Genomic DNA, 14,350 nt, shown 5'->3' on the forward strand with positions numbered 1-14,350 from the left:
TATCAAATTTTGTTTAAAAAACCTTTTATACTCCATATAATACTCTTGAAGGTAATACCTTGGATCTTCTCAAATAAGAACATCTTAACAAAACCCAATTTGGGCATGCATAAAAAATATGTGCTAGTAGAGTTTGAACAATTAATAGTTTAGGTAAAAAACGTAGTGGCATTGATAACTTTGGTAGATCTATTGACACCTATACCTACCATGCCTATTAAACTATTTTTCTATTAGGTTGGATGTGGGTGAGACTCTATCTTTTGTGATTTTTTTGCATTTTATCAATGATCAATAGAGAAGATACTGCATATTTTGGACTTGACACTTCACTTTTGAGTGAATTTTCATTTCCCACTTTTTAATACATTAAAATTTTGTGCATATTTTCCATATCCTTGAGTCAAGAATTTGTTTTGAAGGGATTTGTTCAAATGTGTATAGTTTATTACTGTATATGTAAAAACAAACATACATGATCCACAAATATACAGTCACATAGCTATACACCGAGGGCACATCTCGAAATGATTCCACTCACTGGTAAAATTAGGGGGTATTCATATTATCGTATAAGGGAGTTGATGTTGTCATCGTAGTAGACCAAGCTTTCTCCATGCAAATCAAGAGTGCCAAAGACCCCTATATCATATGCCATACCATATGTAATACCTTTATCAAGAATATTTTTCCCCATGACCAAAGATTTGTGGCATTTGAAGCTAATTGTTACTTAATGCCAGACCATTATCATCATGCCTCGTTCATAATTTTCAGCCATCTTAATTCTGTGAATTGACTGATAGTAGATAATCTTGCATTATAATGCTTTAATAATTTGATGCAATAATTACCTATTCCTTCAAACATCCCAATTTCATTCTTCTCCAAGAATGAGAGGCTAGCCTCAACTATAGAAAATAGGTATCGTACGTTTCAAACCCACCATAGACATCTAACACAACTTACTCAAAATACTCTCGTCAAAATATAGTTTTGCTATCCCCAAAGAGTTGGTCTAACGGTAAGGCTTTGGCCTCTCAACCTACGGGTTGTGGGTTCAACTCCCCCGTTGGGTCACCTCTAGAGGGACACCTTGTGCTCACCTGGTGTTCACGATGCTGTCCTTGGACACTCAAGTGCATCCTCCTCCCGGGGCGGCGGATCACCCGAGGAGGAGGTTCCTAGTTGGTTGCTACGAGTTCTCTCCGTCGTCCAGAACACGTGGTGCATCAAATAGGTGGCCATGGTGATGCTTGCGCGTGGCTCTTGCCCGATGGTACATGGCCCTTGCCCGGCCATGTTTCATGGCTAATATTTGGAAGGGATAAGCACCTCCCCATGTGGGCCCTTTGGGCATCAAATTTTTTTAAATAAAATAAAATATAGTTTTGCTATTGAACAACAGCTCCACCATGATTAGTTTGCAGAGATTTTTTATCTTTCCTTGTCTTCCTAAAGTTCACATTATGGCCTCATGCATCATGGGATCAATGTAAGGTTCCCAAACCTCCTCTGTACCTATCATCACCGCAGAGGACCTCTCAAATTGCAAAGAAATGGCAAACTTGCTTTAATCCAGGATTTTATGTCATTAATAATTTAATAAAGGATTTGTCTGTGTCATGTAGCTTATGCCAAACACGATTGTATACTCCAACAAACACAAGGGGCCAGAGCATTAGCAGATACATTATGATTATGCAGCTTAATAATATGTCTTCAAGGAAAGCAAGAATGGTTTCCACCAAATCATGCTCATGAGAACATTCAGTCAGCCAAAAAGAGACGACTACAAGCTCTACATGTATGGCAATTGGTGTTGATCCCTAAAGTTTTTTTAAGAAAACTTTACCCAAAAGTTGGAAAACCTTGATAGTATGGTTTGAAGACAAAAAACGGGGGGGGGGGGGGGGGGGGGGTGTTAAAGCTCTACTCTCTCTACAAAGGTTTCATCAAATGGACCTCTTCTGGTGGGCCCCAGAAATTCCACCACATGTCTTCTTGGAGTCACCTCCCCTTTTTTGAACTACAAGAGCCACCTTCAACAATTGGATTATCTTCTAAAGTGATCGAGACCTCCTTGGTATCTCAAGTTTAGTGCTCTTACTAAACTCCCTCTTGATTTCCATTGTAGGTCTCTTGGTGATGCTAGTTACTTCCCATGTCTCCATGGAGATGGTCCTAGTTTGTGGGCTCATCTCACTCCACATTCCTTACTTGTTGATACACACTGGCTTTTTGGTTTCTCTTGGGATTTTGGAATGCAACCCCAGAGCAATTTTAGTGGAAAGAAGCCATCTTTGCAGCTGTCATCCATAGTTGGCCGGCGGGCACTTCTACCTCTCTTTAGGGGAAGGTTTCTCCTTTTCCGCTTATTTAGTTCTTCAGTTTTGGCCATGTGGCTAGTTGTATATGGTTTTGTTAGATGTCTTCTCCGGCATGCTTCGTACTTTAGTCATGTACTTGCCCGCAAGATCAACACCATTTGGGCATTCTGAAGGAAGTTTCAAGTATAGAAATCAGCCTCTTTCTTTTGCACACGCACAAAGAGAGAGAGAGAGAGAACAAATGCCTTGCACTAGTCACTGCTTACATAACACATCAGAAACCTTGTCTTTTAAATCGTATCGACTAAATCAAAACAGTGTTTGGCTCTTAACAGAGGACCCCTTCATATGGCAGCAGAATTGCTATTTGCCTCAATTGAAGAAAGTATTCCTCATCAAGTACTAGCATAATTGACTGCCACACCTTTAGCAGAAAAAAACCCTCATTTACACACAACCTTTGATCCAAGGTTCTGTACAAATTTGGAAAATTTTCCTAAAGATTACAATTTCTATCAAGCATATCAATTAGTTCCAAAGCTACACATACTATGCTTTAGAACAGCTACTTTCCTTGTAGAGGGTGTCTTCGTATCCATCGTTCCTTTGAGACACTCAATTGAGAGAGAGAGTCTGAAAAAGAAATACCATGTAAGCAGCAGATTTCCTTACAAAACTAAAAACCCACAATGCTTTTATAGTTAGGGTAGTCGTTGTACCTTCCACAGTCCATCGTTCAGGTAATGCATGTTGTCAACACCAATCCCTTTATTTATAACCTTTCTGTAAAAACCAAGTGAGCTTATACCATGATGTATGCCAAATACATCAATTAGACAGGACACTACTTGCGATTAATCAGAGAGTGAATCAAATCACGAAATATACACAAGCCAGCATTGGTACAATATAAAGCATCAAATACACATCATTAACTTTTCAAGCCATAAAATTAGCTGTTATGAATTTCTTACATGTCCTTCGCAGACATTTTTGTAAAGCCAATTGCAAGAGCATGTTGCTTGCCTTCTGCCATTATAGCCTGCATAACAGCTCTCTCTCTCTCTCTCTCTCTCTCTCTCTCTCTCTCTCTCTCTCTCTCAAAAAGACAACGCTGCCATTCTATTACCTTGAACGGCTGAACCCCCCTTGGAGTGCCCAAAATGGTGCCGACCCCAAGGGAGAGTAAAAACTGTTACAAGGTGCCTGTAGGAAATTACAATGGTCAATGGCCAAAACTAATAAATTTTTTGAAAACACTAAAAATACTCCAAGGCGGAAAAACCCATCCTAATGAGGGTAAATGGTGCTCTAGCAACTATAGAAGGGAGAGGAGGAAGAGGGAGATGGTATCCACCAAAACCTCTTAAAGATGTATCCACCAAAACCTCTTAAAGATGGGCACCGCTTAGAAAACAAAGAAGTTCAGACCACCAATCCAACGAAAGCACTTCGAGGAAGCGACCTCGATTCCAGCAAAGGTCTAAATCCCCGTTGAGACCTTCTCAGGAGAAGAAGAAAGCCAAGAATGTTGATATTGCTGATGCATTGAAGAAGGGGGCTTGCTTCGGATGTCACCAAATGGGCCACCAAATCAAAGATTGCCCCAAGAAGAAGTCCAAGAAACCGCAAGAACACCCTTCGGTTCAGATTCACTAAGGATTCTAGTTACTAATCCTTAATTAAGTACTTAAACTCATGATTAAGATTTAAGAAACTTGAACTGAACTCAGAAACAAGACTTAGAAGACTCTGTGTTTGATTGATTGATTGAATGTACAAGGGCTTCTTATATAGGAGACGAAGAGACACAAATGAAAAGACATGTCTCCAGGTGAAGAGACATGACTTTAAATGTAAAGACACATCCTTTCGGCAAAGAGCTGCAACCATTGGGCGAAGAGTCGCACCCGTAGTGCAAAGGGGTGCAACCAGTCGTCGAAGGAGTGTAGCTTTTGGCGAAGAGACGCGTCTTTTGGGCGAAGGGGTGTGACCATCCAAGCGTAGGGGTCCAACTTGGCATGGCAGTTCGCGTATCTGCAGCTAGGAGTGTATGTAACATTGCAACATAGTCAAAATCGTGACATCCCTCCCTCTTTAAATAAAACCCACGGTAGTTGTAGAAACTCCGGGAGAAGGAAATGTATTGTTGTTGTGCTTTTGCATCCAAAGCTCTTTCTATTAAGTCCCATGTCATGGCACTGTTATTGACCATGACTATTTTGCCAAACTGAAAACTCATCATATCTGCAACTTGATAAGTGCCTTTGTCAAAGTCATTTGTAACTTCGAGCTTTGTCCAATAAAAGATTGAATCTGTATCTACTTTGAGTGAAATTATTGGTAAACTGACTTGAGTTTTCTGTTGAGTGATGACCACTGGTTGGAAATCTGTAAGGTATTCCATTGGTTTGTTTGGAACAATAAAATCCTCGTGAAGGGATGTCGTAGACTCAAACAGAGTAGTATTTGAAGGTATATCCATCTGTAGAGGTTTATCTATGGAACAAGTTGTGTCCAAAGATTCAATTGCAACGACTGAAGTCGTGCTGCAAGATTCTGTATCTGTTTTATCCTTTGTATCATTGAAGGTAAGAACTGGTATCTTCGAGTTTGAAAAATTATCATTCACCATAGCATCTGGTATCTGTTTAGAGACAAAGACTATATTCTGCAAAGGCGGTGACGAGGCGAATTTTCCTACCTCGATCACGGCCAAAGAAGGAGTTATGTGCTTGTTGGTTGTCACATAAGAACTGGAATCTTATGAATCTTCAGCTTTCTCAGCGGGTATTAAGGCTTCCAATTGAGAAGGGGGAGGTTGAGGGAGTTGTTGCCTCTTAGATCTCTGAAGGATCCTCTTGCACAAGGAAAGGATCAATAAATCTTCAACTTTACCCCCTCAGATAAGAAAGACTTAAATGTAGGGCATGGCGCGCAAGGGGGGACTTGTCCAGCGTTGCAGCATTCACGACAGAGTACTCGACTAGGGTCGGATATATGTGCCACTAAGTAAGCCCATCTTTTTTTTTCCCCCGAGAAAAAGATCCTTCTATTAGTTAATGAAACTGCCCATAGGGCTACAACCACCTCTTCAAGAGAGGGCTACAACAACCATGATGGGGAGACTCTCCCAATGAAAACCAGCGTATGTACAATGGGGCTAAATCAAGAAATGGGGGGAGGGAAAAGCCACACACGTGGTCGGTAGTGCCATCGGAGTACACCCTGGACCATGGTGTAGAAAGGCCCAAGACGCCATAGTCGAAGAAAGCCTCTCTGCACTCCCGCATGCGGTTGGAGCTGCCCTGTAGTCTCTCGAGCTGTCCTCTGAGAGTGTGGATCAGCTCTAGCCAAAGATCGTGAACAGTCTCTGCTGGTGGCACAAGGCGCGCCTCAAAGATGAGGAAGCAACGGGCCCGCCAGATGAACCGGAGTGTCAGGCCACTGATGAGCTCCCAACACTCCTCTCTCTCACTACACCACTCTTGTTGAGTAAGCTCTGTGGGCAGGCTGGAGTGTAGGTTGCCCCTCTTGCATCACTATCGTCCTGTTGGTGGAAGATAGCTCAAACTGAAGTGCCGGGCCCGTGAGGGTGGACCAAGCTGCTGCTCCCCAAGTGTACTGTCGAGCCGTAGAAAGAGCAGGCATCAGCCGAAGAACTCGAAGCCACACCTGCTGTGCCAAAGGACAGTCCCAAAGACAGTGACACGACTCTCCACAAGATGGTCACAAGTTGCACATGCGGCCGAGAGACCACTATGCACTAGCCAGCTCCCAACTGCTGTAGCTCTGTGTGCGACCAACCACTGAAACAAGGTGATTCGCCTCGGCTGTCTGGAGTCCCACAACCTCTCCCAGAAGTCTGCCAAGAACTCAGCTGTGAGACCCTCCTCCTGCCAATGAGGTGCTGCAGCGGGACGGGCCTCTCTCTGTGCTGCTAGGATGTGACGTCCCAGTCGAACAGTGTAGTGAAAGAACGGGACACCTGGGTGGTCTGCAGAAGAGAAAGGGTCCCTCCAAAGCCACTCACCAGGATCCCACTGTACTTGTGCCAGTGGACAGCACTCCCAAGCCCACAGCCTCCAATGTCCAGTTTCAAGAGCTGCTGGGTCAGGATCGATGACACAAGTCCTCCCACAGATGCCCACCACTTGGATCCTTTGAAAATAACACTCTGCCACCTACGAGGCCTCTACTGCAACTCGCTGTAAGCGTCCCTCACCCTGTAGCTCGAAGAAAAGGGATGGAACAGTCTCTGAGCAGGCCCGGACTGAGATGAGAACCTCCAGTCATGTGAAGGCTCCCATCCACCTGGGTGCTACTGGCTCGAGAGGTGTGAGCCACTCGGCTGGAATTGCCTCTGAGATGTCCTCGCACATGCTCTGCACCCCTCTCATGCCCTGCAGTAGCTGGAAACCCTGCACCTCCTCTGACAAGCCTGAAAACTCTAACCAATCACCTAAAGAGCGTGTTGGACCCACTGCCATGGGACCCCAAGAAACATGAGGCCGACTACCACCCAAGTGGCTCCAGCAAGAAGTGATGTACCACATAGTCGCCAACAACACCTGGTTGGCCACTACTACTCTGCCAGCCAAAGAAAGTCGTGCTGAGCTCCAGTGTAACAACTTCCTCCTGATAGACAGGAGGAGGGGAGCAATCTGCTGCTCGGGAGACGAGTCCAAACCAACCTGACAGTCCAAGTACCGAACTGCAGTCCTTGGGGGAATCCACCTACAACCCTCTCCTGGCATCCAATCGGGCACAGGAGCACTACCAACCAAGAGAGCCATTGTCTTTCTCCAGTTGATCAGTGCGCCATATGCACAACAGAAGGTCTCCAGAGCCTGCTCACACCTGTGGAGGTTGGCCTCCTGGCCATCTAAGTACAAGGCTGAGTCGTCGGCAAACTCAGCGTCCAGTAGCTCATCTCCCCGAATAGGGAGTGCTAAGCCCCGTAGACCAACCTACTGCGACACCAAAAACCTGCTCATCGCCTCCGCATAGAACAGAAAGAGGAAGGGGGCAAGAGGACAGCCCTGTCTGACCAAACGTGTGAGCATGAAGCGATCACCTCTACCTCCTGCCAAAAGTACCTGACTGTGAGCCTGTCTGTACAAAGCTGACACCCCTTTGATCCAAGCATCTGAGAAGCCCATCCTGCGTAGAGTGCCCTCTAGAAAGTCCCAGTCAACTTTGTCGTATGCCTTCTCAAAATCGAGAAGAAGAATCACCAGGTCCTCACCACGGAGCCGCGCTAGGACAGAAGCCTCCCAAAAAGTAAAGATGTTGTCAAGGATACTCCGTTCCTTGACAAAACCTATCTGAGTCCCATGTATAAGGCTCTCTAGAAGTGGCTGGATCCTCAAACTCAGAGCCTTGGCAAGAATTTTGTAAGCTGAGTTGAGGATGGTGATGGGGCGACACTGTTGAATCTCATCCAAGGAGCCACCCTCCTTGGGAATGAGGTAGATCAAGCCCTCACTCATGTTGTCAGGCATCACTACTGTGTGCAAGATGTACTGAAAAGCACTACAGAGATCTGGGCCAAGCAAGTCCCAGTACTCCAAGAAAAAACTGGGAGTCAACCCATCCTCACTTGGACAGCGCCCACGAGGGAGGGCACTAAGAGCCGTGTGCAGCTCCTCAAGCTGAAGTGGCAGCTCAAGCCTCTGACGCATCTCCTCAGTCACAAGGCAAGGCATCTGTGCCCACACTTGCTCCCTGCATGCATCCTGACGCTCTGACTGAGGCTCTGCAGACAGTAACTCACGATAAAAGTCAGTAGCAACTGCACGCATATCCTCGGGCTCAGAAGCAACTGACCCGTCGGGCCTCCTCAACTGACTGACCTTGGCATGCGAATGCCGAGGTCCCACTGCCTCGAAGAAAGCACCAATCACTCTGTCGCCCACCTGTGTCCACTGAGATGCCTGTCGATGGAAAGCAAACTCATGTCGCTGCTCCTCTGTGCTAACAAGCTCCTGGCGAGCCTGCTGTAGCTACTTCTCCAACCACGGAGTATTTGGATGCTGTCACAAAAATACGGAAGCGTAAACTGACTTTTAATTGTACTTCAAATACTCGAGAGAATTAGAGAGAGAGAGAGAAAACGCTTGACACTTCATTGGGGACCAGAAGATGGGCTGGTCCCCCCCCCATAAAGAGAATATCTTTATTACTAAGGGAGAATCTTTACAAGCACAGGAACGGGGCGAAAGCCCATCCTCTATTCTTTCTTGTCCTTTTTCTGCTTCTGACTGAGAGAGTAGAAGAACTGCTCTCTGACTACTGAGAGGATCTATCCTCTTCTGTGAGATTTTGGGAAGCTCTCGTAGGGGAGAGTCTACCTTCCACAAAACTCATCGGAAGCACTGCTAGCGGAGGATAGACTCTCATTTATGAGAGCTTCTGATGAGTTTTGTGGAAGGTAGACTCTCCCCTACAAGAGCTTCCCAAAATCTCATAGAAGAGGATAGATCCTCTCAGTAGTCAGAGAGCAGTTCTTCTACTCTCTCAGTCAGAAGCAGAAAAAGGACAAGGAAGAATAGAGGATGGGCTTTCGCCCCGTTCCTGTGTTTGTAAAGATTCTCCCTTAGTAATAAAGACATTCTCTTTATGGGAGGGGACCAGCCCATCTTCTAGTCCCCAATGAAGTATCAAGCTCTCTCTCTCTCTCTCTCTCTCTCTCTCTCTCTCTCTCTCTCTCTCTCTCTCTCTCTCTAATTCTCTTGAGTATTTGAAGTACAATTAAAAGTCAGTTTACGCTTCCGTATTTTTGTGACACATGTTGCTCTTGCATCCTCTGCAACGAAGCAATGCCCCATCTGAGACGCTCCTCCTCCTCTCTCGCTGCAGCCCGGTGAGCCAAAGACTTCTGGAGAAAGAAACGACTAATCTGAGCTAGTCCCGAGGCCACTCTGTCAATAAGAGAATCTTGCCTGTCCAAGCTCTCTGTCCAGAGAGCCTCTACTCGCTCTCTGAGTGCAGAGTCCATCAAGACCCTCTCTGGGATGCAAAGCATCGTGCTCCCCCTCCTCTGCCTATCTGCCACTGTGAGGATCACTGGTGCATGGTCCGAGAAGGAAGTCCCTGCCAGAATGCCAATTGTCCCTCCCAAGTCACTGAAATGGTCACTAGTGTAGAAGCGATCTATCCGCAATAGATTCACTCCTCCCACTCTGCGGTCCGAACGAGAGAAGGCAAGGCTGTCTGGGGGCCTCACAAAACTAGGGTGCTGCCAAACATCCGAGACCCTCAGAGTCATACAAAACCTCTCCCAAGCTGCCAGCTCAACTCCATGCACAGTAGCATGGCTACCACCAACCCTGTCAGAAGGGTCCTCCAACATGTTGAAGTCCCCCCCTATGCACCAGTGTTCTGCCTGCGGCAGAGACTCAACTATCTGTGACCAAAACTCTGCTCGAGCACTTGCCACATTGGGCGCATAGATGTTCAGGAAGCCCACAAGGCAACCCTGAACCTGTATAGTAATCCATTGAACCCTACCTGGCACAATAATCCCTTTGCCCACAATGGCCTGTTGCAAAGAATCCACAATAGTCATACATACCCCACCTTGGATGCCTCCAGGTCCAAAAGAAACTGACCAAAAAGTATCATATCGTCCACGCAAGAGCTGACCACAACGTCTAATGCGGCTCTCACACAGATGGTGCTCCTGAAGCATAAGGAGATCAATCTCTCCTTCCACAAGGCAGCGCTAAAGCTACTGATGCAGTCAACCCCGCTGACGCTGAAACTGGGGCCCACCAAGTCCCTGCACGTTCCATGAAACGATTCTCATAGGGAGCGAGAGAGAACAGATGTTGCCGCATCAACTAAACGGGCTATCTTCGAGGCTTGCTTGGATGGGGAGTAATCCGCATCCGAGCGTCCTCTAGATAGGCGCGATTGCAACGAGTCCCTCACCCAAGCCCAAGCAGAGCAAGCAGTACGTAAAGAAACCTCCTCTGTCCAGGAGTCCTCATGAATGTGTACATAGCATGGCAAGCACTGTGTATAGGCAAAGAAGTAAACCACAATGTGTCTACATCCTGCTGTATCTGGAGGTGTCACCGCAAACTTGGCCAATGGCCACAAAGTCTGAAGCATGTCTATAACTCCTAGTTCTCCCATGTGGTGAGAGAACTCTAGGACCTGTGTGTGCAACCATCCCAACACTGAGTCGAGAGTCCACTCAGTCTGGTCCATGCCGCAAAGAGGAAAGGAGAAGCCAACCGCTGAGTCCAAGGCCTCTGTCCCCCTAGCTGCAAGGAACAGAACATGGACCCTGAAGCAGGCTGCCTCATGGTCTGCTGAGGGGTCGTCGAGAAAACGAGTAAAGTCGTAGTCGAAGAAGTCCCATCGGCGCCGGATGTCAATGCTGGTCCACGAGGGATAGCTGCAAGGGGAGACGTCTATACCTGTAGAGGGGGTCGCAAGAAAGGCTGTCCCTCTCTCGCCAAGCGACTCGTGGCAAAGGCGCTGCCAAGAGATCTCCTAGTAGCCGGAGATGGCCCTGCCCCCTTGGTCGACTATGGAACTGGAGTGTGAGGAGGGGGAGTAGGAGCAGGGGGAAGAGGTGGAGAAGAGGGGTGGGGGGGGAGCGGCAGAGGAAGAGGGGCGGGGGGAAGAGGCGGCACGAGCAAGAGGCGAGGGGGAGGATGATGAGGAGGGGGGGAACTCTTGGGGGGGGGGGGAGGGGCTGTTGAGGGTGAAGCTGGGGTGGGGGCTGGAGCAGGGACCTCATCCTACTCAAGAGGACCGAACAGGTTCCCCGTGGGAACCCACTGCTGCTGGGTAGGCGCCTGAGGAACACTATGAGTGTCAGGCTGTCGCTGTGGCCCCTGTCGTCGTCGACCACGGACCTGCTGCCATCCCTTCTCCGCTGGAGCCCAAGGCTCAGAGGGTGGCTTTGCATGTGTGCGTTGTGTCTCTGTCTATGGCTGTTGGCCAGCCCTTGCAAGCTGGGCCCGAGTCTGTGGTGTAGGTCGAGGCCTCCTCCGTGGACAGGCCTTCGCAAGATGGCCCATCTGCCGAATACTCCACGCTCCGTCTAAACCAACCCCCACTCACCCGAGGCACAAGAATGACCTTCGGGAGCGTGTGAATGTCCCTAACTAGAACGCGAATTGAGGGAATGCCAGCCACCTTGGTAGCTACTGAGGCTGCCGTGCGAGGTGTCTCCAGGACAGTCCCAATGGCTGAGACCATCCTGGACAAAAGTGGTAAGTACTCCCTCCACAAACCCGGAAAGCAGACAGAGATAGGGATGCCTGCCTCCTCTACCAGAACATCAGAAGTAGGGTCAAAACCATGTCTCCACTGTCGAAAGTGGGCTCGGGCTGCTCGGATGGTCAATGGACTCATGGCGATGACCTTAGACGCCATCTCGGAGGTCTCAAACTTGATCTAATAGTAACCTCGTCCGAGTATCTGTACGTCCAAGATCTTGCCCACCTCTGCGAGAAGGCGGGCCTGGAGAAGGTCACGCAGCTCTCCTCTGTTGGGTCGGGTGCTGAGAATCTTGCAGATGACAGAAGTCGCCTGCAAGCGCTCTACCTCTGCGGCTAGGCTCACTTGCTCTGTCGATGAAAGAGCAAGTCGAATGGTGGGCTCAACGGGGTCGGGCGAGGGGGCTTCGGACGAGTCCCTCTGTGGCGGAGCTGGAGCCTCCATCTGTGTCTACTGCTGTGGCGGAGAAGCGGAAGGAGGAATTACTCTGCAACAAAACGCGTTGAGTACTGTCCAAAAAACAACACTGCCAGAGCCAGTTGCAGGGAACCTTCGGGAAAGAGGCGGAGAGCGAATAGAGTGGCGGGGGGGGGGGGGGGATTTTTGCGAGCGAAGACCGGAGCGGGGGGGGGGGGGGGGGGGGGGGAGGCAGCGAGCGTGGGGTGGCAACGCGAGAGGGAAGCGGGTCGACAGCGGATAAGGAGAGCAGGGCTGCGCGCAACAGGGGGCAGGCTGGGATGCCGCGCGCGAGAGGGTAGGCAGGGGGGCAGCGCGAGGGTAGCGGTGGGGGGGGGGGGGGGGGGGGGGGGGGGGGCAGCGATGGCGACAGGGGTGGGGGTGCTAGCAGCAGCGAGCCTACACACTCGAGAAGCTTGCTATTTTCTCCTAGTTTTTCGTAAGCCCATCTTGATATTGCTGATGATCCTTTGGCTTCATATTGATGCTTCTGTTGTTGACGATTCCAATAAGAAGTTGGTTGCTTAGAATTGTAGCATTTCCAAGAATATTCATGCTGAGACTTTTGTTGCTCGCACGAAGGTACTTTGTGTCTAGTTGTCTCTGAGAAACCATGCTTTGGGTGAGAAAATTTCGGTTCTGAAGGCTTATGTTTGAGTGGTTCTTTTTCGTCGACCACTGAAGCTTCAAAAGAAGATGGTGGAGAAGTAGCATTTGTAGTCCGAGAAGTAGTAATATGCCTTTGGGAAGAGGTTTGTGTTTGCATCTGCTCCAAGCGAGTGTGAAGTGATGCGAGGTTCGTGGAGAGTGTTGCCATCTGCTCTTTAAGAACAGCTATCGGGTCCTTGGGTGGAATAGAGTTCTTGCCATCTTGTGATTCCGCCATGCCGATTGCTTCGAGGGAAAAATTGAACTATGGCGTGACGATGTGTCACATACAACCTGTATTCCTGCTATATGGGGTTGGCCTCTGGAGCGAGTAATGGGTGTTGTGGAACCGGTTCTGAAAGAGGGCTCTCTGCTGCTGTAGGTGCCAATGCGGGAACAAGTGCGGGTACTTGTTCTGAGAGAGGTTCCGGTTCCGGGAGAGGCTCTGGTTCTGGGTCCGAGAGAGGCACCTGAAGAACCAAGTGCGGGTTGGTTTCCGGGATAATCTCTTCTGGGAGTACGTCAATGTAGCTCAGGTATGGCATTGGCTCGCGGAACTTGTCGGCGTCGGCATCCATGCAACTGTCAGCACGAAGAGGAGCACCTAGAGGCAGTGATGGTGAGGAGGGGCAGTGTTCCTGTGGCGTGACGCTCCTGTTGCATAGTGTAAAGAATTTCCCAACACTGGCAGTGTTGTAGCGATTGTTTTTTTTTTAAACTTATTCATGCAGACCAAGGGTGCCACCTTAATAGTTTAATGCCACATCAGCACTTCAAAAAAATTGGGCAAAAATTGATTGCATGCTGGTTTTCGTACGAGAAACGTTGCCTGGGCTAAATCGACACGCTGGCTGGCTGCTTCGTGGCTCATCGCTGGCTGAAAAAGGGCTCGCCAAGTCCCAAAAGGACGGCACGCAGAGTCTTGGACAGCACACAGCACCTCGGTAGGGTGCATCACCAGCGGGTACAGAGCGGGGAGAAAGGCAACGTAGGCACCAAAGGGTAGTTGTGGCAACATCGCGCCAAGAGATGACTGGCAACATCCATCGCTTCACTGACTGCTCCAAATCTCCGACCATCCGTGGATAACCGTGTAAGGAAAATAAGGCTCACTGTAAGGAGGTCATAAATTAAGCAATAAACCACCTTTCTTTTGCTTCCATGTAACTCTGGGAAGGGGGGGAGAGGGTAGCGACGAGGGTGAGAGGCTCACAACCTTCGGGAAAAAATTTGCTTTGATACCACTGTAAGGATTCTACTTACTAATCCTTAATTAAGTACTTAAACTCATGATTAAGATTTAAGAAACTTGAACTAAACTCAAAATCAAGACTTAGAAGACTCTGTGTTTGATTGATTGATTGAATGTGTGATACAAGGGCTCCTTATATAGGAGACGAAGAGACACAAATGAAAAGACATGTCTCTTGGTGAAGAGACATGACTTTAGACGTAAAGATACATCCTTTCGGCGAAGAGCTGCAACCATTGGGCGAAGAGTCGCACCCGTAGAGCGAAGAGGTGTGACCAATCGTCGAAGGAGTGTGGCTTTTGGCGAAGAGACACGTCTATTGGGCGAAGGGGTGTGACCATCCAAGCGTAGGGGTCCTCCTTGGCATGGCACTTCACGTATCTGCAACTAGGAGTGTATGTAATACTGCAACATAGTCACAATC

General features: G+C 48.4%; 1 protein-coding gene across 1 annotated transcript in view; it reads right to left on the reverse strand.

Moving 5' to 3' along the window:
- Positions 1–2,563: 2,563 nt before the first annotated feature.
- The window catches only part of LOC147438689 (pseudouridine synthase and archaeosine transglycosylase (PUA) domain-containing protein), a 63,962-nt gene continuing 52,175 nt past the window's right edge, over positions 2,564–14,350 (reverse strand). The window contains exons 6-8 of the mRNA XM_086484702.1: positions 3,305–3,372; positions 3,050–3,113; positions 2,564–2,963 (exon numbers count right to left, since the gene is read on the reverse strand). Coding sequence (XP_086340828.1) covers positions 2,946–2,963; positions 3,050–3,113; positions 3,305–3,372 — 150 coding nt within the window. The 3' untranslated portion in view covers positions 2,564–2,945. The remainder of the gene's footprint in view (positions 2,964–3,049; positions 3,114–3,304; positions 3,373–14,350) is intronic.

This window comes from Adiantum capillus-veneris, chromosome 16 (assembly GCF_014529385.1).
Source record: "Adiantum capillus-veneris isolate H3 chromosome 16, ASM1452938v2, whole genome shotgun sequence".
Lineage (NCBI taxonomy): Eukaryota > Viridiplantae > Streptophyta > Polypodiopsida > Polypodiales > Pteridaceae > Adiantum > Adiantum capillus-veneris.